The 19,992-nt window shown below is 51.6% G+C and overlaps 1 protein-coding gene across 2 annotated transcripts in view; it reads left to right on the plus strand.

Annotated features, from left to right (window-relative positions):
* Window positions 1-19,992, plus strand: part of GRIK4 (glutamate ionotropic receptor kainate type subunit 4) — a 177,303-nt gene that overhangs the window by 57,321 nt on the left and 99,990 nt on the right. Inside the window, exon 2 of one of the 2 annotated variants that reach the window (XM_010403873.3) lies at window positions 2,929-3,060. In XM_010403873.3, coding sequence (XP_010402175.1) covers window positions 2,979-3,060 — 82 coding nt within the window. In that variant the 5' untranslated portion in view covers window positions 2,929-2,978. Of the gene's footprint in view, window positions 1-2,866; window positions 3,061-19,992 lie in introns of those variants that run through there. The other variant, XM_039564965.1, reaches the window with a different exon arrangement.

The following is a 19,992-nucleotide window of genomic DNA, read 5'->3' on the forward strand; positions in this document are numbered from 1 at the left end:
TGGGCCCGTGCTCCAAAATCCAAGCCCTCCTGAGGGGTGGGAAACGCGTGAGGTGGAGCAGCATCCCCCTGTGCTCCATGTCCTGGGTAATTACAGCCCCGCCGCTCCCGGAGCAGAGCTCAGCGGGCACCCTGGATTTATTGCTCAGCTTTGGTGAACTCTGAGCTGCTGATGCACAGGCAGCTGCTGCTTCCCTGGGAATCTCCTCGGCACCTCTCCAGCGGGCTGCAAACAGGAGGAGTGGCCTTGGGGTCTGTCCCTCAGAGCAGGGAGTCACAGGGGCCTTTCTCCTTTCCCCCAGGAGTTGCGTGCTCCTTGTGCACTTTGTCTTCGCAGAGCCTGAAGTGAGAACCGCTCCTTTTCACCTCGTGGTTCGCAGGGTCACTGAGGTTGGAAAAGCCCTCCCAGACCATCAAGTCCAAGCTCTGCCCAGTCCCCACCTTGTCCCCAGCCCAGAGCACTGAGTGCCACCTCCAGGCTTTCCTTGGACACCTCCACGGATGGAGACTCCAAACCTCCCTGGGCATCCCATTCCAATATTTAACAACCCTTTCCATGGGGAAATTCCTGCTGCTGTCCACCCTGAGCCTCCCCTGGCCCAGCCTGAGGCCGTTCCCTCTCCTCCTGTCCCTGTTCCCTGGCAGCAGAGCCCGACCCCCCCGGCTGCCCCCTCCTGTCAGGGACTTGTGCAGAGCCACAAGGTCCCCCCTGAGCCTCCTTTGCTCCAGCCTGAGCCCCTTTCCAGCTCCCTCAGCTGTTCCTGGGGCTCCAGACCCTTCCCAGCTGTGTTCCCTCCAGCCCCTCAGTTCCTTCCTTGTAGTGATTCCATAGAGTTTTGGCAGGGAATGATGGGGATGTAAACTCCAGCACCCTCTTCGAATTTCAGGCAGTCATTTCCCTCCTGTTTGGCTGGAAACTGAGGGGTTTGTTACCCACTTTTCCCTGCCCTGGTCCTGCTCTGAGATTCCCAACCAGATGCTTCAGCTGAGCTCTGGCTGTTCATCACCAGGGACTGGCAAGGAAAGCACACTGGGGGTAGCACTGCAAGAAGTAGGACATAAAAAAGACCTAAAAAAGGAAGAAAACAGGACTGTGAGTGCTGGGGAGCAGCTTTAGGGCCAGAACTGAGCATGAGGGAGCTCTTTGGGTGGCAAACCTCAAGCTGCCCTCACTGTCCTGCAGTCTCCATCCCTGCTTCCACAGGGAAGGGATGTGTCTGTGTGTGTTCCACGAGCTCCAGCTCCACATTCCGGGCTGTGAGCGCGTCTGAACGTGATCCTGCTGTTTTGTCAATATCTTGGAAAGTTTGGAAATAACTGCTTCAAAGTGCTCAAATGATACGATGCTCCACAATCTGTCTCTGCTGCTGCCAGCACTTCTATGTAACCAATTCCCCATGTGCTTAACCTTTTAGGGCTTCTCTTCCCCAGGAATTACTCTGGAACTCCCACTGAAAAGAGGGGGGAAAAAAAAAATAAGGAGGAAATTCCTGTTTGGCCTTCACAGAGGTGGCTCACAAGTTCCAGGTGGTTTTGGGGAGTTTCTGGCTTTTAAAAATGGGTTGAGCGTGCTGAAATCAGGATGCTCTTCCCGTGTGTGACTGACAGCTGAGCATGAGATCCCTCAATTTGCTGGAATGGAGAGGGTTGGGATGCAGGAGGCAGAGCTGCTGGTGGGAGCTTCCCAAGGGAGGTGTGATCCAGGCAGGGATTGAACCCCAGCGAGTGGAGATGTCCCAGGGCTCCCTGGATTTTTCTTTCTGTGGCCCTGCCTCTGCATTTCCCCTCTGTGAAAGGGGATGGTCCCTGTGGGGAGTGCTGAGATAAGCTGGAGGAAGTCTAAATGTAATCTAAAAATAGATTAATTGGAAAATTGCAAGTAAAAGGCTGCGTCTTGCTCGGACAAAACTCCTGGTAACTTCAAAGGCAGATTAAAGACTTTGCCTGTGTCAGGACTTGGATATTTGGCCCAGGAAGGAGACAAATGGAAGAGTGTGAGGATGTTTGCCAGCAAGCTGGGGAAGGGAGAGATAAGGTAACAGATGAAACACTCAAAGTCAGCATTTAAGGACATTGCTGCCTGTGGAGATAATTTTATCAACTCCAGAGACAACCATTTTTTTTTTTTTCTTCCCTATGAAGTAAAATCTGCCCTTTATGAAGCTGTTTAAAATGGTATTTGTTACAAATTTGATTAGCTGTGCTGCAGGAGCCTGCTGTGGGACAGCCGGTGCCAATATTTGTGCTGATGATGAGTTTGTGGATTTTCCACCTCCTGCCCTTCATTTTGGTGGTGTTTTGACTTTGGAGCTTGGACCTCTGTGTGGTGGGGTGGTGAGACCTTGTGTGAGGAGAAAAAGAGATGCTTTTGGTCTTGTGCTGAATCCTCCTGTTCCTGAAAGGGAGGGAAGGAGGTGACTGGAATTGTGGCAAGGAACTGGTTTCTAGTTTGAGGCCCAAGTGACTCTCTGCCTCCTAAACCCCTCCCTCAAATCACGTTTTGCTACGAAAATGTTTGTCCCATCATAAAATCAGAAGTCAGTATTATAGAATGAGTTGCAGGCTGCTCTGAGTGGAAAAAAAAGGGGGGGGGGGGGTTGGGTGAGAATAGAAGTCAGAGATGTGACTCAATATTGATTTCCACTTGTTTTTTGTTGAAACGCTAAAAATGCCAAGATGAAATATTTGGACTTCTCCTTGTGTTTCTTTTCCTTCCTTTTTTTTTTTTTTTCCTTTGTTTTTGCTAGAATCTCTCTGCCCAGTTTGATTCCAATCCCTGAATAATTCATAGTCTGTAAATAGCTTCCTCCTCCTCGGGTAAATGGAGCCTTTGTCCCCAGTGCTGGACGAGCTGGGAGCTGTGTGGTGCTGCTGGGGGAGAGCTGGGAGAGCAGAGGGGCTCACGGCCGTGTTTTGTGTCTCCCCGCAGAGTTATGTCATGCCCAGACCACCGCAGGGCTCCATGAGGATTTATGGAAGATGCTCCGTGTCTTGGCGCCTCTGGTGCTCCTTCTGCTGTGGCTGATGCGGATCTGGGCCAGCCCCCATTCCCTGAGGATTGGTGAGTGCACACCTCGCTCTCATCTGGGTCTGTCCAGCGCTGTTTGGCCACTCTGGAGGAATTCTTGGAGGGGGGAAATCCTCCCTGCCTCGATGGGGTGTCCCCGTTGAGGTGGGGCTGACACCCTGAGCGAAAGGTTCTCTCCTTCCTCCTGTGCATGAAATGTGATTTATGGTGAGCTGCCACTCCTGTATTTTGGGAGAGTTCTGTCTTTAGTTTGTAAATGAAATGTGATTTATGGTGAGTTTACACACTGAGCTCCTCCCTTCATTTTGGAAAGGTTCTCTCCTTCCCCTTGTAAATGAAGGGCAGTTTATGGTGAGTTGACAAGGTTGCTGAGCTGCTCTCTGTGTTTTGGAAATGTTCTGTCTTTAGCTTGTAAATGAAAATAGTTTATGATGAGTGGACACGCTGGCTGAAGCTCCTCCCTGCATTTTGGGAGTGTTCTCTACTTCTTGTACATGAAGTGCAGTTTATGGTGAGCTGCCACACTGAGCTCCTCCTGCTGTATTTTGGGAGTGTTCTGTCTTCAGTTTGTAAATGAAATTAGTTTATGGTGAGTTGACACAGTTGTTGAAGCTCCTCTTTGCATTTTGGGAATGTTCTCTCTTTCCTCTTGTAAAGGAAATGCTGTTTATAGTGAATTGCCATGTTTGTGTTGGTTTTCATGGTGTTGGTGCTGTTCTTCCTGTGTAAATTCAAAGCCACCCCTCAAAGAGCCACTGAGGAGCCAAACTTGTCCGTGCCATGTCCTACCCCCTCTCCTAAACTCCACATAAAATGCAATATTTCTGTCACAAATACATTGATGAGCCAGGAGTGCCTGAGCCCAAACTGCCCCCAGTTCGGGGGTGCCACAAGAACTGTGATAACCCCAAAATACCCATTTGCAGGGAAGCCCCATGAACTCAGGCTCCTTTGGGCTGTGTTAAAAAGTGTTCAGGAAGAGGCACTGTCATTTTTCCTGGCTGCCTGTGTGGATTAGGGAACAGAAATGCATCCAGAAACCTCGTAATGAAACTCACCTCCCAGTATCGACACTTTACTCTGTTGTTTAGAAAGGAAACTGCTTCCACTGGCTGTTCCCCCTGCAGCCACCAGCTGCCTTTATTAACTATTTGTTGCAGATAAGCAGCTAATCTATTCCTGTCCCCATCTGCAACTTGCACAGGTGACACACTTGAAGTAAAATTACCTCTCCCCTCCGCTAGTGGAGCATGAAGCAGCTCAGGAAATATGGGAGGGGAGGGTGTGAGCTGGCAGGAGCTTGGGAAAGGTGGCTGGTGTTTTATATCCCCGGCATCCCTGATTCATGTGGAGCGCTCCCTGCGCGCTCCCAGCTCTGCTGCCTGCATTTCTCGTTGATGGCCACATCCTCCGCTTGAGCCAGCAGGCAGGGATGGGGATGGAGGGTGAATCATCAGGGTGCTGAAGGTGAAAATCCTTCACTTTGCACTGTGTCCTGTCTTTTTGGGGAGCATTGTGGGGTTTTGGGAGTGTGGGAAGAAAGGGGAGCTCCCCCGACAGCACAGAGCTGCAAACCTGGGGTCTGTTTGTTTCCCACCTCCCCAGAGTGAAAGGTGAAGATGTTTGAGACCTGGGACTGTGATTTTAAGTTTTTAAGGACTGGAAACTCAAATCTGTGCTGCAGCTTCCAGGTGGGAATGGCAGCTGCCTTCCAGCTTGGCTTGGCTGGGGGGTTTGATGAGTGTTGTTTCTCCAAGCCACAGTTTCATTTTTACAGCGTCTCCAACAAAAAAGTTAATAAAAATAAAGTGCAGAATAAAAAGAGGGGAGAAAATATTACCAGCAGCCCTGAAATCATTCCCAAATGCATGCTCTTGGCAAGGCAGGGAGATATGGTATCTAGCAACATCAATCAAGGCTCTGCATGGGGAAGGAAAAAGAGACCAGCAAGAACATTTAAATATTCCAAGGAAATGCAAGCTAACCTTTAAAACAATCCTGAAAACCATCTGATAGGGGGCTGCTGGAATGCCCCGGGATGTGATCAGTAACAGGAGGTGAGCTGGGCACTGCCAGGGTGGGTTCTTCACCAGCAAAAAGAGATTATTGCCTGCAGCTCTTGGCTTCAGGCAGAAGGAACCACGGTGCTGCTGAGTCAGGGGCACTTGGCTTGTGAACCGAGCCCTGAGCTTCCCCGCTGCTGCTTTTTTGGGGTTTTGGGTGGATCTTGGCCCTGGCAGCCCTCAGTGGAGCTGAGAGGCAGCAGATTGCCTCATCTCTGAGCACACAGTGAATTTCTGCTGGCCTGGACAGGACCCACAGCGAGTGTTGCATTGCAGTGAGCTTGGGAGGCGTCATCTGTGCAAGAAATCGAGCAGAATGTGGGCTCCAGGGTGACCTTCCCCGTGCCTGTGGCTGTAGAGGAGCAGCCTGGAGCCTCCTGAACGCTCTATTTCTCTCCTTGATACACAGTGGGGGGGGTGGGGGGAAACCATCAGTGCAAACCTGTTTCTTCAGCCTTAAACTGTTTGTTCCTTTCTGATCCAGCCCTGGAGAAAACCTCCTTGTCCTTGTTCTCCTGGAGGCCTTGGTGGGGAAATCCAGATCTAAAAGCTTTATCCAAAATGGTGATGTTTTAACTAAGAATGTCTTTTGTCAGTCAGTTCCCTGCTCTGTCTGGGTGAATTATTGTATCTGTGCACCTCAAAAGCTGGATCTGATCAGGGAGGGAAGGAGCAGGCAGGGCTGGGAGCGTTCTCAGCAGCTTTAAGAGCTCTGGGAGGGAAGGAATTGCCTCCAGGCAGCCTGTAGAGCTTGGAAGAACCAATGCAAAGCCTCCCAAAATATCCTGGGGTGCAGTGCTTGCCCTTGCACAGGTTGTGTTGCATCCAGCCACCCCAAAAAGTGAAAATCATCAGCTCCCTCCTGCTCTCCAGGGCGACATCTCCCCTGGCCCTGCTTTCCTGCAGCACACAGCGTGTGTGGGAGCAGTTCTGGGTTTGTTTTTCTCCTGTTCACTCATGCTCAAGGAAGTGTCAGGAAATTTGCCTGAGTTATTTGCTGGGTTATTTACTCGGGCTCGCAGAGCAGAGCGTGGGGGCCCTAAATTGGCGTTCTCTGCCTTGATTCATTGGGCGTGCTAAAAAGCTCATTTAAAATTCATACCCCGGCCAAAATTGGAGTTTAGCCACGGCGTTGCCCTCACCAGCAGCAGGACCAGGAGCCCTGACAGAGGATCTGCTGACAAGCTCCTTGCAAGGCCTCCTGTAGCCTCTCAGGTGCTCGTCTGTGATTCCCTCTGCCCGTGAAAATCCCTTCCCTGCCTCTGTCTCCCAGCCCTGCAAACTTTACACAACAGCTCCAGCATTTAAGGGTGTGTTTTGGGGTGAAACTTGGTGTTTTTCTACCCCATAGTCAGGGATTGTGGCATTAAGGGTGTTTTTTGAGATGAAATTTGGTGGTTTTCTGCCCCCTGCCCCACCCAGAGACTGTATCCACCTCTGGCTCAGCTGTCCTTGCTGTCCCAGCGCTTTGTGGTTTCGTCCACCAGAGAAGCAATTTGTGGTCAAAGTCCTCATGAATCCCACCCTGATGCTGGGTATCACCAGAAGTGTCTCTCTGGGGTGTCTGTCCTTGTTTCTAGGGACGATTCCAGAATTCTGGAGTGCCTGAGGGGTTGTGAATCTCCTGTGTCTGCTCTGAACTATAATCATAGAATGATGGAATGGTTTAGGTTGGTTTAAAGATGAAGTTCGAACCCCCTGCCATGGGCAGGGACACCTTCACTATCCCAGCCTGGCCTTGGACACTGCCAGGGATCCAGGGGCAGCCACAGCTGCTCTGGGCACCCTGTGCCAGGGCCTGCCCACCCTCCCAGGGAACAATTCCTTCCCAATATCCCATCTAACCCTGCTCTCTGTCAGTTTGAAGCCATTTCCCCTTGTCCTGTCACTCCAAGCCCTTGTAGAAATTCTCTCTCCATCTTTCCTGCAGCTCCTGCAGCTCCTGGCAGGCTGCAGTGAGGTCATCCCAAAGCCTCTCCTCTCCAGGCTGAACAAATCCCAATTCTCTCCGCTTTTCATGTCCAGAAGATGTTCTTGGGGATCCCCCAGAGCACGTGGAGCTGTAGGAAACCCCAGGCATTGATCTGTGTGTGCTGAAGGAGGTGGCAAGAGGCAGAACTGGAGCTTTTCCTGCATCGCTGTGGTTGTGTGGAGCCCCTTTATTCCCAGCCCATCCCTCTGTCACGGCCGTGGGTAGCAGAGCATCGTTTGCACGGCCCTGACTCCCTGTGTAATCACCCTCCTGAGGTGTTTATGATGTACTCAAGCACTTTTGCAGTGAGTAAAGGCCCCAGAGCTGCCCTGGTGGATGCAGTTTGTCCATAGGTGTGTCTGAGCTGGAGGGCTGAGGCGAGGGAAAAGCGAGCGTTAAAAACTCATTAAAAATGAGCGGTAACAGCAGAGGAATTGGGGATGGTTTGGTTCAGCTCCTTCAGGACACGCAGAATTCTCCTGCAGGCGCTGCAGGGAAGATCCCACAAGGCAGCATTAGCATTTTAAAGGGTGCTGGTGGCTCTGATGATGAAGGTGCAGCCAGCCCCTGGGTGCTGGGGAAGGAGGACGCTGATGTCAGCAGGTACCAGATTCTTCCTCTCAGGAGTGAGGCTGGGATGAAGGGGGGAACCCAGCTGTGCCTTTCAGTGCAGGCAGGCAGAGAGTGCCTTTGTGGCGTTGTGGCAGGTTCTGTGCCATCTCCAGCTCCCCCTCTCCTGCTTGCAGCTGGCTCACACAGCTTGAAACTCCTCTCCTCTCTCCTGCTGGGAACATTTAACACACACAAAGCACAGACTCCTTTCCCGGTGTAGCTCTGCCTTAGCCAAGCCCTTTGTGGGTGATACTGATGGATCTGGAATAAAGTGGTCGTGGATTTGCTGTTCCCCAGCAGAGGAATGGCCTTACCCTGGCTTTGAACCCAGCCAGGCTGCTGTGATCAGCTCAGAGCACAGGAACAACCTGCAGGGCTCACATGGTGGTGCTGTTGCTGGAAAACCTTTCCACCTGTCATTAGGATGAGCGTTTAATCCCAGCCTGGCTTGGGGAGTGGGGTGGGAGGAGGGTGTAGTTATTGGGATAAAATATTAATAGTTCTCCCAATATTAAAAACAGCCAGTTAAGTTTATTAAAGCGAAGCAGGTTCGTAGTTATTTATCATTTGCTGCTGAAGAATGGTGAGAGGTAGAGAAAAATACAATATTCATTTGCTATCTGCCCTTTTAATTTGGTTCTGATTATTCTTCTAGGAGAGTGATGTCTTATTTATGGGCTTAAACTCTTACGGAGTTCTGTGCATAAATATTTTTTTAATAAAAATCACCTGTACAGATGCCAGGCCCTTCAGCAAAGCCTCGTTAAACTTACAGTGAATCACAAATGGTTTGGGTTGGAAGGACCTCACAGATCACCCTGTTCCAGCCCCCTGCCATGGGCAGGGACATCTTCCACTGGATCTGGTTGCCCCAAGCCCTGTCCACCCTGGCCTTAGACACTTCCAGAGATCCAGGGGCAGCCACAGCTTCTCTGGGCAAATTTCATCCTTGGATTCTCTGCAGTTCTCGCCAGCTATTCCTGTGTTCCAGCACTGGGAAGAGTGGCTGCCACTGCCCCATCCTTTACCCTTCGTGTCCTGATCTCGTTCAGGCGACTCATCCACAGAGGCTACTCAAGGATAAAATGAGATGAGTTTATTTCAGGAAGAGGCAACTGGAACTGTTCAGAGAGGGGCTGGTGACTGGTGCAGTCATTTATCTACCCTGTTCTTCTCTGGAATGATCTGGTGAGAGGAGTTTCCTTGAAAGCTTTTGGTGCAGGACACCAGGGCAGGGTGTTGAGGCTCAGCCGAGGTCGGCGGTGGGCGCCCGACAGTCTCCACGGGCAGGCAGGAGGTTTGCACACCATTCCCACTAAACCTGTGGATGCAGCTTTTCCTGGGGCTGTGCTCGGCACCCTCTGAGCCTGCAGAGGCAGGAGCTCATTAGCACCATGGAAGTGTGAGCGAAAACTGCGGGAGGAGCGCGAGCGCTTCCGAGCGGGAACCGGGACGAGCCGCGAGCGGGTTCTTGAGGGGTGTGGAAATCCCGAGGGATGCAGAAATCCCGAGGGGTGCAGAAACCCTGCACCCCTGCTTCGTTTGTCTTTGGTTTCCAGCAGTGAGAGGGGCCTGTTTGGCAGATTGACAGGACTGGCTACCAAGAGGGAGAGGGGGATTGATGGCTTCCTCCACCACGGAGGTTTGTACACGAATTCTGTGTGATCAAGGTTGGATGTGTTTGGCTTAAAAATCAACTGAGCCTCATCCTGCAGGGAAACTGCGTGGAAAAAAGAGGAGCTTGGTGCAGAGCAGGGAAACTCCGTGGAAAAAAGAGGGGCTTGGTGCAGAGCAGGGAAACGCCATGGAGAAAAGAGGGGCTTGGTGCAGAGCAGGGTGAGCTGCCCTGCAAGGGGAAGGTGTCCGTGGCATCAGGCAGATCCTGCCCAGCAGAGCAGTGCCCCTTGCTTGGCGTGGGAGGGCTCTGCCTCTCTCCAGGCTGCAGCTTTGCCACATAAAACATAATGAGCTCCCCATCTCCAGCGGAGGAATCCAGCTCTGTAATAATGTGAATAATAAATAATAAGCAGATTTATATTTCAGATCGGTGCCACAGGGCATGGAGTGAGGAGGGACGGGGAGTCAGCCAGACAGATCATCTCCTTCCATCTCTTGCACCTCTGTGGCAAGAGTTATTTTTCCTGATCTGTTCCTATTCATTAATGTCCGAGAGGCAGGTTATATTATCCACCCCAGGAGGCCTTTAAGCTTTGTTTTGATTCATTATACATCCACATACATATTATATAGATATAGATCTCTCTGTGCAGAGCAGCTGCATGGGGAAAGCGGCTGGTAGTTATGGAAAAGAGCCACGTTACTTAAGCAGCAAATCAACGTTCTATTTCTTCACTCTCTTGTTTATTGAAAGCCATTTAGCCACCAGCACGGGGGGAAGCTGTGGTGCCCCTGGGCACAGCAGCAGCTGCTGCCCTGGCCTGTGTGGCTTTGTGGGTTTGGAAGGTGACTGGGTTGGAAGCAGTGCTAATCCAGCAGGAAAGGGGAATTTAAGGAGAGGAGCCAGGCAGAGAGGGGTTGGTCAGTGGAAAGGTCACATTTATCTCTTGCGGGCACAGTCCTGAGCTGTGGCAGGGTGACAGAGGACAGGCACGGATAGGTGCATGTGCAGAATTTTGTATCAAAGGTCTGGTTTTTTACATTTGTTCCTGAATATTAAACATTCTCCCGGAGCCAAGGATCAGGATCTGAGAGTCATGTAACTTGTTTTATATCTAAATACTGCTCCTGCCCCTGGGCAGCACTTTGTGTATTTAGCTGCTGAGCCACTTTTAATGCAGATCTTCTTGCTTCACACAGAGAAAGCTACAGATAGCAAGAGCTACTCTGCAATTTCTTTCATTATTTTTTCATATATATATATGAATAAAAAAGTCAATTACATGAATGAGAGATCCTTGGTTGCCTGCCTAAACAGCTGCCAAAATGAATTCCAACTCGGAGCCAAATTCAGCAGAGCTGGAATTTCTGCAGAGAGTTCCAGTGTGGCGTGAGATGGGATTGTGCACGAGGCTGCATTACGGATTCCTGCTGCCCAGCCCCTCGCCCCTGGCTATCCGTGTGGGCAGCGAGGGAGGATGGATTTCACTTCACTGCAGGGCTGGATTAAATCTCCTCCTCAGAGCCGAGCTGGGGCGAGAGCCACCACCCTGCCAGGCTGCTGTCTTGGCATCCAGAGCACCTGGGAAACGCATGCCAGCCTCGGTGATACTTGGAGCTCCAAATCTGTTCCTCCCCACAGACCAATTAACTTGTGTGTAAGGAACCATCTGAAGTGAGCAGGAGAATTTTGGGATGTAGACGGGAGTTAAATAATTTGGATAAGCACGTAGGGGAGGCAAGTCCTGTGCAGAGGCAGGAGCAGCTCTGGGAGTGACTCCTGAGGACGGGACACCTCTGGATGCCTGGCTGAAGAACATGTTCCTTGTTTTTAGGGAACTGCAGGTCTGCAGGGACCATGATGTGATTGGAAGGTCCTTTTCGGGCAGTGAGGGGGAGGAGGGTCTTTAGGCAGGTTTTAGGTAGATGCCCAATTTCCTCAAGGTGAGTGGAGATAAAGCCGAATTTGTTACCTGGGAGCTGTTGGAACCTTTCTGGGAAGGGCAGGGAGAGGACGGCAGATGGGAGAAGGACAAAAAGCCACTCCAGCTCCAGCCAGTTGTAGCAGGGCTGAGATCCCCACCCTGGAAGTGCAAGGAAGGGTTTCTTTGTGCTCCAAGCCTCGTGCTCATGGTTCATTCCTCCTGCTCTGTGACTCTTGGCACGTTCCCTTGTCCTTGCCCCGTGGATGGGTGGGCTGCAAGCTCAGGAGCTCTCCAGGCTGCCGCGTGCCCAGAGCTGAGCTCAGCGAGGTGTTAAAGCCCTCTTGCCGAGTTTAGGCACTGCAGGGCTGCTGGGCAACCTTCCCAGAAGAGGAGCTTTTGACCTAGCAGGGCATTTATCTCGAGTGCCCCTCTGCAGCTAATTGCTGCTGGCTCGGTGTCAGATAAACACGGCCTCTGAGAAGCTGAAATCCCAAATTGCCCTGGCTCAGATCCAGCAGCTCCCACTCTCCATATCCAGGTGTTAGGGACACACAGCACTTGGAAAAGTCCCAATCCCAGAAGTGGAGAGCAACCTGCTGACAAAGCAGGGTGAGTGGTGGCTCCTGCCCTTCCCTTGCTCCCAGCTTTGTGCTCCTCGTCCTCCTCTTCTTCCTCTCTGAGATCAAAGCTGCTGGCTGAGATTGCTGAGGAAAAAGGGAAGGATGGAAGGATCTGACAGAATGAAATTTGCTTTGCTGTGGGGTGTCAGCTGTGAAGAGCAGGGGAGCACATGGGAGAGAAGAAAAACACCCAGGGCACAACCCATGGCAGAAAGGGCTGTGAGCAGGCAGGAAAAATGGGGGCCTTTTGTCACTGGGACAACCATCCAAGAGCTTTGGGGGGGTGGCATCATAGCCCAGAGCTCTTCTTTGGGATGTTATTTGGAGAGGAGAAGAATGTGGGCAGCCTGGGAAGCAGAAGGTGACAATCCTGGCTGGAGGAGAGCGCAGAGAATGCAGATGTGACAGCAGAGACGTGGAGCTGGGAGGGAGCTGAGTGCAGCAGGAGCAGCTCAGCCTGGCCTTGCCCTGACTCCCGCCCTGCCAAATGAGGGCTGTGGATGTCAGGAGGCCGCAGGGAGGGACGGCTCCTGTTCCCAAAGACATCACTAATGAATTCCTCTTGCACCTCCAGACACTGCAGGGCCTTGGAGAGACTAAATGTAACTTTATGTGAAAGTGATGGCTGAATGTCAGCGCTGCTGTCGGAGCCAATTTGGGAGCTGGAAAGTGCTGAAAGAATTAAGATTGTTAAATGGAAATAAGTCTACTTGGTTGAGATAAAATAGGGTTTAAATGAGTGAAATTATCAGTGGATTACCCTTGTTAGAGCACTGCCTTATTTAATAAACTGGGTTTTAATCTGCTGCGAGCATTCCTGAAGGGAGAGCTCAGCCTGTGGAGGTGCAGGGATGTGAGGAAGGGGGAGCACCAGCTGTGCCATCATCCTCTAGAATGGAGCCACAGGAGCAATAACTTGCCCAGGAGTGCTTTGTACTTTCACAAGGATCTTTTTCGCTGCTTTAGAAGTGGATTGATCTTTGTTCAAGTTTCTCTTGCTGGCAGATTTGGGATGGGATCATCTCAGAGTGGGGATCACCTTGATACCTCTGGGTCCCTCGTGTCCTTGGGGAGCAGTTTTAGAGCAGGGCCATGCAGTGCTCCATCCTTTTTGGGGTAAAATGATGCACTCAGAGCTCCCCTGGAGTGCTGCAAGGGGAGCGGCCTCTCGCTGTGTTTAGGAGAGAAAGAGAGCGCTGGGAGCCTTGAGTGCTGCAGTTTTACCCGAAGAGAGAGTGCAGGAATTACTAATGGCCACTGGCTACCTGCTTCTGCAGGAGCAGAGCTGCTGCAGCCAGGTGCTTTGGGCCAGCTTTACCTGGCCACCTGACTCAGTGCAGGTGTCACCTGTCACCTCTCGTGTGCTCTGGAGCCGTCTCTCTGCAGCAGCAGCCCTGAAAGCAGAACTGCTCCAGATGCTTCCGGAATTGCCCGTGGAGGGAAGGAGCTGATCTTCTGTCAGCGCTTTTGGGACCCTGCTCTTGGCTGCTGGAGCTCTGAGCCCAGGAGGTGACGGTCCCTGGCCTAGGGGGGAGCATCTGGTACAAAGGCACAAGGAGGGATGGAGCTTGATTTTCCTCTTAGTTGTGCAGCCCTGAGGTTTCAGAACATCTTGTGTTCTTTACTTGCGGGATTCATGAATTTTCATTCTTTTTTACAGACAGTTTTAAGAGAGAAATCAAATCATTGGTGGGTTGGGAGGCTCAGGTGGGATGCAGGAATCCGGGATCAAATTCCAGCCTTGGGGTAACCAGGTTGTGGGTAACCCACCTGGATTATGCTCTTATCTCTTCAAAGGAGTCTGTCTCCCGTAAGCATTACGTTTTTGGTAGCCTTGCAGTTGTCAGAAGGGCTGATAAAGCTGGCTGCAGGCAGAGCTGAGCCCAGCCTGGATTTTTATCTCTTTTCCTGGGCTTCTCCAGCAACCTGGTCTCTATAAATGCCAAAAGTTCTTGCGTGTCACGCAGCTGAAATTGTGTTCAGGGGGGAATTTAGAGCGGGAGGAAGGCAAGGAAGGGGCTCTGTGTCCCCACTCTTGCTGGAGGGATTGCTGTGCACTCCCTAGAGCAGACTCCCAGGAGCTGGGCTGTCCCCTGGAATTATTCCTGGTTTCCTATCATAGAGGTGCAGGCTGGGATGAATGCCTGAGCTCCAGCCCGAGGCTCATCCCTGTCCTGGGGTGACTCTAATCCCACATGAGCTTAAAACTTCTGTGATCTCCTTGCCAAGCCCAGGGGGCAACAAGGGCTGGAAAGTTGTGACGTGGGGTCAGCCTGGGTTTGTCTGAGCATCTCCTCACTCATCACAGATTCCAGCCTCCCCTTTGTAGTCCCCAGGACCTGGCAGGATCGGTGCTTTGGGATGCCCGTGTGTGCACGTTGTGGTGTTCAGCATCTCACGTCCTCCACCTTGTTCCAGCCCTGATCCACGGCAGCTCCACCGGGGCAGGATGCCCCTGAGCTCAGCCCTTCCTTCCCCCTGCAGAGAGGTTTTTCTGGTCATGCTCAGCTGCCCCCACTTGTCCATATTCCCATTTTTCCAGCAGCAAGTCCATTCTGCTCTTTGGCTTCGGCACTTCAGGACGTTTTGTTCCACATCCCAGTAGAGCTTGGCAGTTGCAGACCTTTAGTGTTGATTGCCCGTGGTATTTCCACCCATTTCAGTGGATGGAATATCCACTAGAATATCACACAGAAATTTTTTGGCGTTCTCGCTTCACTGGGGGCCCTGCTACAGTGGCAAGAAGAACTTTTATCATCCCAGCCATGCCTGGAAATCCAATGATCTTAATGACCACAGAAAATAAAGCGAAAAACAGAGGAGTTGGCAAGGAAATACCTTGCAGTGCTCTGGCAAAGCCATAAATACCCCATGTAACACCCAGCACAGATGCCTCATGAGCCCCAGCTGAGTTTTTTAGGGCCAGGTGAGGCTGGCAGTGGCTTTGCCCAAGCCTCCATGTCCCCAGCATGACCAGTCTTTGCCATGGGACAGCTCTGGCACAAGGCAGGCCCTGTGGGTGCCCAGCTGGGCACGACTGAGGAGGATCAGCATGGTAGGAGATGGTTCTGAGCTGCCCAACTCAGATTTTTGGAGCAGAAATCTCGTTTTCCCTCGGCTGTGGTTGAAATCCTGCTCTTCCCTCCTGCATTTAAATCCCATGGAGCATCTCATTAGGAGCAAATGATGCCTCGGGCAAGCGGAGCTGTAGAAAAGTAATCTTTATTAAGCACCCTCAGTGGTCAGAGTTGCTTGATGAGCTCTGGAGTTTTATTTGCAGGCAGCTTGGGTTGTTGTTGGGCAGGAAAAGGCTTTGAGCTCCCTCCATTCCCATCTCCAGGCTGCTGTTTTCTATTTCTGCCCTCCGTCCCTTCAGCCCTGCAGATGCTGCTGGCAAAGCTGTTAGCATGGGGAACAAAGTGAGGGGAAGAGGCTGGGGGTGATAAGTCAGGAACGTGAGGAGGGATTCAAGGTGCCTGCAGCTCACCCTGAGTCGGGCACAGACACTGATTTCCCTGGAAAAAAGGTGTAAAGAACCCACAGGCTGATGTGGCTTTTTGCTGGTGAGCCAGAGGGGGGATGGATTGAAGAGCTCTGGGACATGAAGCAGGACATGGGGTGTGAGTGAAGGTGCTCCCACCACAGGTAACCCTGAGCTGTTGGAGGCTCTGCTGCTGCACAGGGTGGGATATTTCCAGGCTGAGCCGCAAACCTGGAATCTCTGCTGCCGTTGCTTCTCCTTCTCCTCAGAGAATTCCCAGGGCGGCTGTGGCTGTCCCATCCCTGGAAGTGTCCCAGGCCAGGCTGGACGGGGCTTGGAGCAGCCTGGGATAGTGGAAGGTGTCCCTGCCCATGGCAGGGGTTGGAATGAGATGATTTTAAGTTCCTTTCCAACCCAGACCATTCTGGGATTTTATGATTTCCTGGCTCCTGCCCTTTTGAATGACAAACCGCGACGGATCCGTGGCTGTTTGTTGTCCTGGGGCTGTCAGGTTCCATTGTGAGGAAATGGGAAGCGTTTTCAGGCATTAGCTGGCAGCACAGAGAGTTTTAGAGTAGCAGTTCATGGCACTGAACATGCTTTTGGAAGACGTGTCCTCATGCTTGGAGAATCAATTAACCTCGAAAAGATTTGGTGGCTTGGTTAGAAGAACACTGACTCTGAGAATTTCCTCTCCCGCTGCTAAAATTCAGCATGAAGCATGGATGGTTTCTAGCACTGGAAGGTGAGAACAAAGAAAAGAGAATAAAATAACAGCATAATGCCAGAAGAAATGCAAAAAAATATATATCTATAAAAAAGAGAGCATCTGTGTGACTAAAACCCTTCTGAAAAGCAGATATTTGCTGAATATAGCTGTTTTAAATGTCCTGGCTCTGTTCTCTGCTCTCCCCCACCCTCCCCACCTGGAAGCCCTCCAGTGTTATCTGTGCTTGAGAAGGCAGCACTGGCCGTGTGTTCTGCCCGAGCCAGCACCTGCAGGGAGCTGCAACAGGTCCCTGTCTGCCTGCTCCGTGGTTTTGGAGCTTTTTTTTGGGGGGGGGGGGGAAAGCAGAGTGATCTGTGCACAGCAGTGGGGAAGGGTGTCCTCACCTGCTCTGCTTGCAGGCTCAGGACAACCTGTCAGGGCTAAAGCTCCTGCTCCCCTGGGAGACTCCTGATGCTTGGAATATCATCCCTTCCCCGCTGCTTTTATGGATTTCTCTGCCAGGGCTGAATTAAAGCAGCTTCTCCAGCGCTGTGGGGGAAAAGTGTTACGACCTCCTTGACCTAAAGTTCTCACCCCAGCAGCCTCGTCCTTCCCAGTCCCACAAGGGGCTCGAGGAGGGTGGGTTTTGCTTTCAGTTGCAAAAAGTGAAAAGTACAGTGGGATTTAATGCAGGCATTGCTGCTTACATCTCTCACCTCTTCTTCCCTTCTGATTCTCAGCCCTGGGTTTGAGGCATCTGGAAGAAGCATTTCCAGGAGAAGCACCAAACTCTGGCTTCCCCTTCTCAGAAAACCATTCCCTGGGTACTAAGATTCAGTTAAAAAGCTGAGAATCTGGAAATGCAAAACATTAGCATTGAGTTCAGGTGTTTTCCCAGCCAGGTTATCAACACCTGAGCGGGGAGAGCAGGTGGATTTCTTGTGGCACCGAGAGCAGCAGGGGCTGAGAGCTGTGGTTGTTCTACAGGGCTCTGGCCGGGTTTTTTTCTGCTTTTTGTAAGCCTGGGCACGCCACGCTCATGCTTTAGATTTCAGTCTCAGCTTGCTAATCTGCTTTCTGACCTATAGAAAAAAATAGCTGGTAATTATTTGTTTACTTTGCGCAATTCAGCTGTGCAAGAGCTTCCTTAGAAGAGCCAGGCTGGGTGATTAGGAGGGGAGGTTTATTTTATTTTATTTTGATTTAGTTTATTTTCCCTGGCACAATTTCTTTTCATTTGGAAGGGCTGAATTTCTTGGGGAGGGTTTTGCCTTTTTTTTTTGGAGGCTTGAACTCCGTGGCTGCGTTCAGTCTGTGAAAGAGCGAAAAATGAAGCAGAGAGGGGTTGTGGGGGGGTGAAAAGTCAATTTGGATGTGCTGTGTTGTCAGGGTTTGGGAGATGGAGCTGGCCCGAGGCCATGGAGCACGGCAGTGTCACCTTGATGGATTTGGAGGGACTGTGAGGCACAGCCTGGGCTGATTTTCCCCCACGTTATTCCTCAAATTCAATCTGACCCCGCGCTGCACTGCGGTTCCGTGAAAGCAGGAGGGTGCTGAGCGTCGTGCAGACAACAAAACCTCTCTTCTGGGCTGGGATTATTCAACTAATCTCGTGATTATGGTGATAATCCCCTTTGCAGCCATGCCCCTCTCCAAGGAGCTTTTCCCTCAGGGCCTTCCAAGTCCCAAATCCCATTTTCTCCTGATGCTGAAGTGCTCTATATTAAATTAAGGCACTCTCAGGGATCAGAGGTGTAAAAGTCCTGTGGTACTTAAAGCTTCGGAGTCTCCTGCCTGCCTGACCTCCTTGGGGCTCATGGTAGGGATGGAGGAGAGGGGCTCTCCTGTTGGAGAGAAGATGGATTTTGATATTTTACTCCTTGTTTTTGGAGCAGGACGAGCTGTGGGCAGGGTCACAGCCTGGCCAGTGATGCCCTGGGGGCCAGATGATTCCAGGTAGGGTTTTCCTGCAGGCACCTCTGAGGCCAGGCAGGGGAAAGCAGCTCTGTTCCCTCTCCTGCTGCCAGGTGCTCGGCGGCAAAAAAATATTTTGCTCACAACTCATTGGAGGTGGCATCTAACCAGATGTGCTCTCACTTGGTGCAGCAGGAGATTTATTTGGTTGTCCATTTATAGCTTATTATTTCCTGCTGTTCCCCCCTCCCCAGCCTAATAGCAGTTTGCTATCCACCAGGGTATACATTTTCTTCTGATTAAGTGCTGCTTAGCCGTTGGCTGCTTGCTCATTTTACTTTTATAGACACATTTACAGAGGCACAAGCGCCCAGGAGCAAGGGTAAGGAGAATGGAGACTCGCAACAGCTTGATTAGATTGGATTTTAATAAAGTTTCCAGCTAAGCTGCATCACAGCTATTCCTCAGCGTGCGGATGATCTCCAGAGGTCCCTTTCAACCCTGGTTATTCCGTGGTGCTGGGGAAGGGGTTGCACAGCTCCTCACCTGTGCAGTGGGAGAGAATTCCCGTGCAATCCTTCACCAGCAGGGCTGTCTGAGCTCTGAACACCTCCGAGCTCTTCTCTCTGGAGCGAGGAGAGATTTTTTTTTCCCCGTCTTTCCGCGGCTGCTAATTAGTTGCAGATGATGAGATAATTTATAAAAATTAGGAGTGATTTTCCCTCATTGTGCTAATATCGCTTGGCAATAAAACTGCTCTTTTAAGAGGGTGACTTTTCCCTAATGCAGGGATCAAGGCTAAAAATACATCCCTGTGTGTGTCAGCAGGGAGGGGGAGCGTGCTCCATCACCACGCGCGAGGAGCTGTTTCAGAAGTTCATCAGAACCACGAGAATGAACTCAAATTGAAATGCAAATCCCAGCCTTGCTGTTTGGGAAGGAGATGCTTGATGGTGTCACCTTGGTGGCAGGGCAGGAGGGAAAAGCAGAACGCAGCTGCTGTGGCAGGAGGCCCCGGCGTGGAGCAGACAGCGCGTGTGACGGGGCAGGGAATCGGCACGGGGAAGGTCGCTGCTCCCTCTCCCCTTCCCCAGCAGTGACAGTGACTCAGTGCCAGCTCCTCACGGCACCAGGCAGGAGCAGCAGCTCGCAGGGAGAGCGACAAGAGCGGTGTTTTGTCTCCTGTGTGCAGCGCCTGGGGGACCAGGATGCGGGAGCCAAGGGAAGGTGTGGGAGCAGAGTGGGGCTCAGCTCCCAGCTCTGCCTCTCCACGGGCTCCCTGTGGCGCTGGGACACGTTCCCTGCGGAGCTGGGGCTGAGGGATGGTGCTGGGGTTTGTTCCCTGTGCCAGTTGTGGGTTTGGAAGGTGCTGTTGGCCCCTTTAGCTGGTGTAGGATCAAGGTGAGCCCTGTGTGTGCATCCTCGGTCTAGAGGGAGCTGAGAAACAGGGGGGTTGCTGTGGCAGTTGTTTGGAAAAAGACATTCATTTGGCTGAAGAATGAATTTTCCATGAACTCAGAAGGCCTCCAGCACTCCCTCAGGCTCCTAATGATTTTGTCACGGTGTTAATCCCTCAGGTGAGCGGCGGCATTTTGATATCAGCAAACAAATTACGTTTTCTGCGCAGATAACCCAATCTGGAGCCAGGCATGGGAGCAGAAAGCAATTCATCAGCTCCTGGTGGGCCCTGCAGATCCCAGGCAGGGCTGGATTCAGCCCCGGTGTGCAGCTCCCTGTATCCCATGGCATTCCAGGGAATGTGTGTCACCCCAGGACACCTGGTTTTGTATTTTGAGAGGCAATGCCTGTGCTGGAGAGTTTCCAGGAAGGCAAATCCGGGGAGGAATGGAGGTGGGGAGGATCAGCTGGTTTTGTGCAACAAGGGATTGATATGTTGAGCTCGAAGGAAGTGGTGGGTACAGAAAGTTTTCGCAGATTTAAGAGGAAAGTGGCCGAGCACAGGGGAGAGAAAAGCACTTAGGAGTTATTAAGTATATAAACAACATCAGTTTCAGAAGTTTCCTAACCTGAGAGCAGCCCAGGGCTGGGAGG

Source organism: Corvus cornix, chromosome 24 (genome assembly GCF_000738735.6).
Source record: "Corvus cornix cornix isolate S_Up_H32 chromosome 24, ASM73873v5, whole genome shotgun sequence".
NCBI lineage: Eukaryota > Metazoa > Chordata > Aves > Passeriformes > Corvidae > Corvus > Corvus cornix.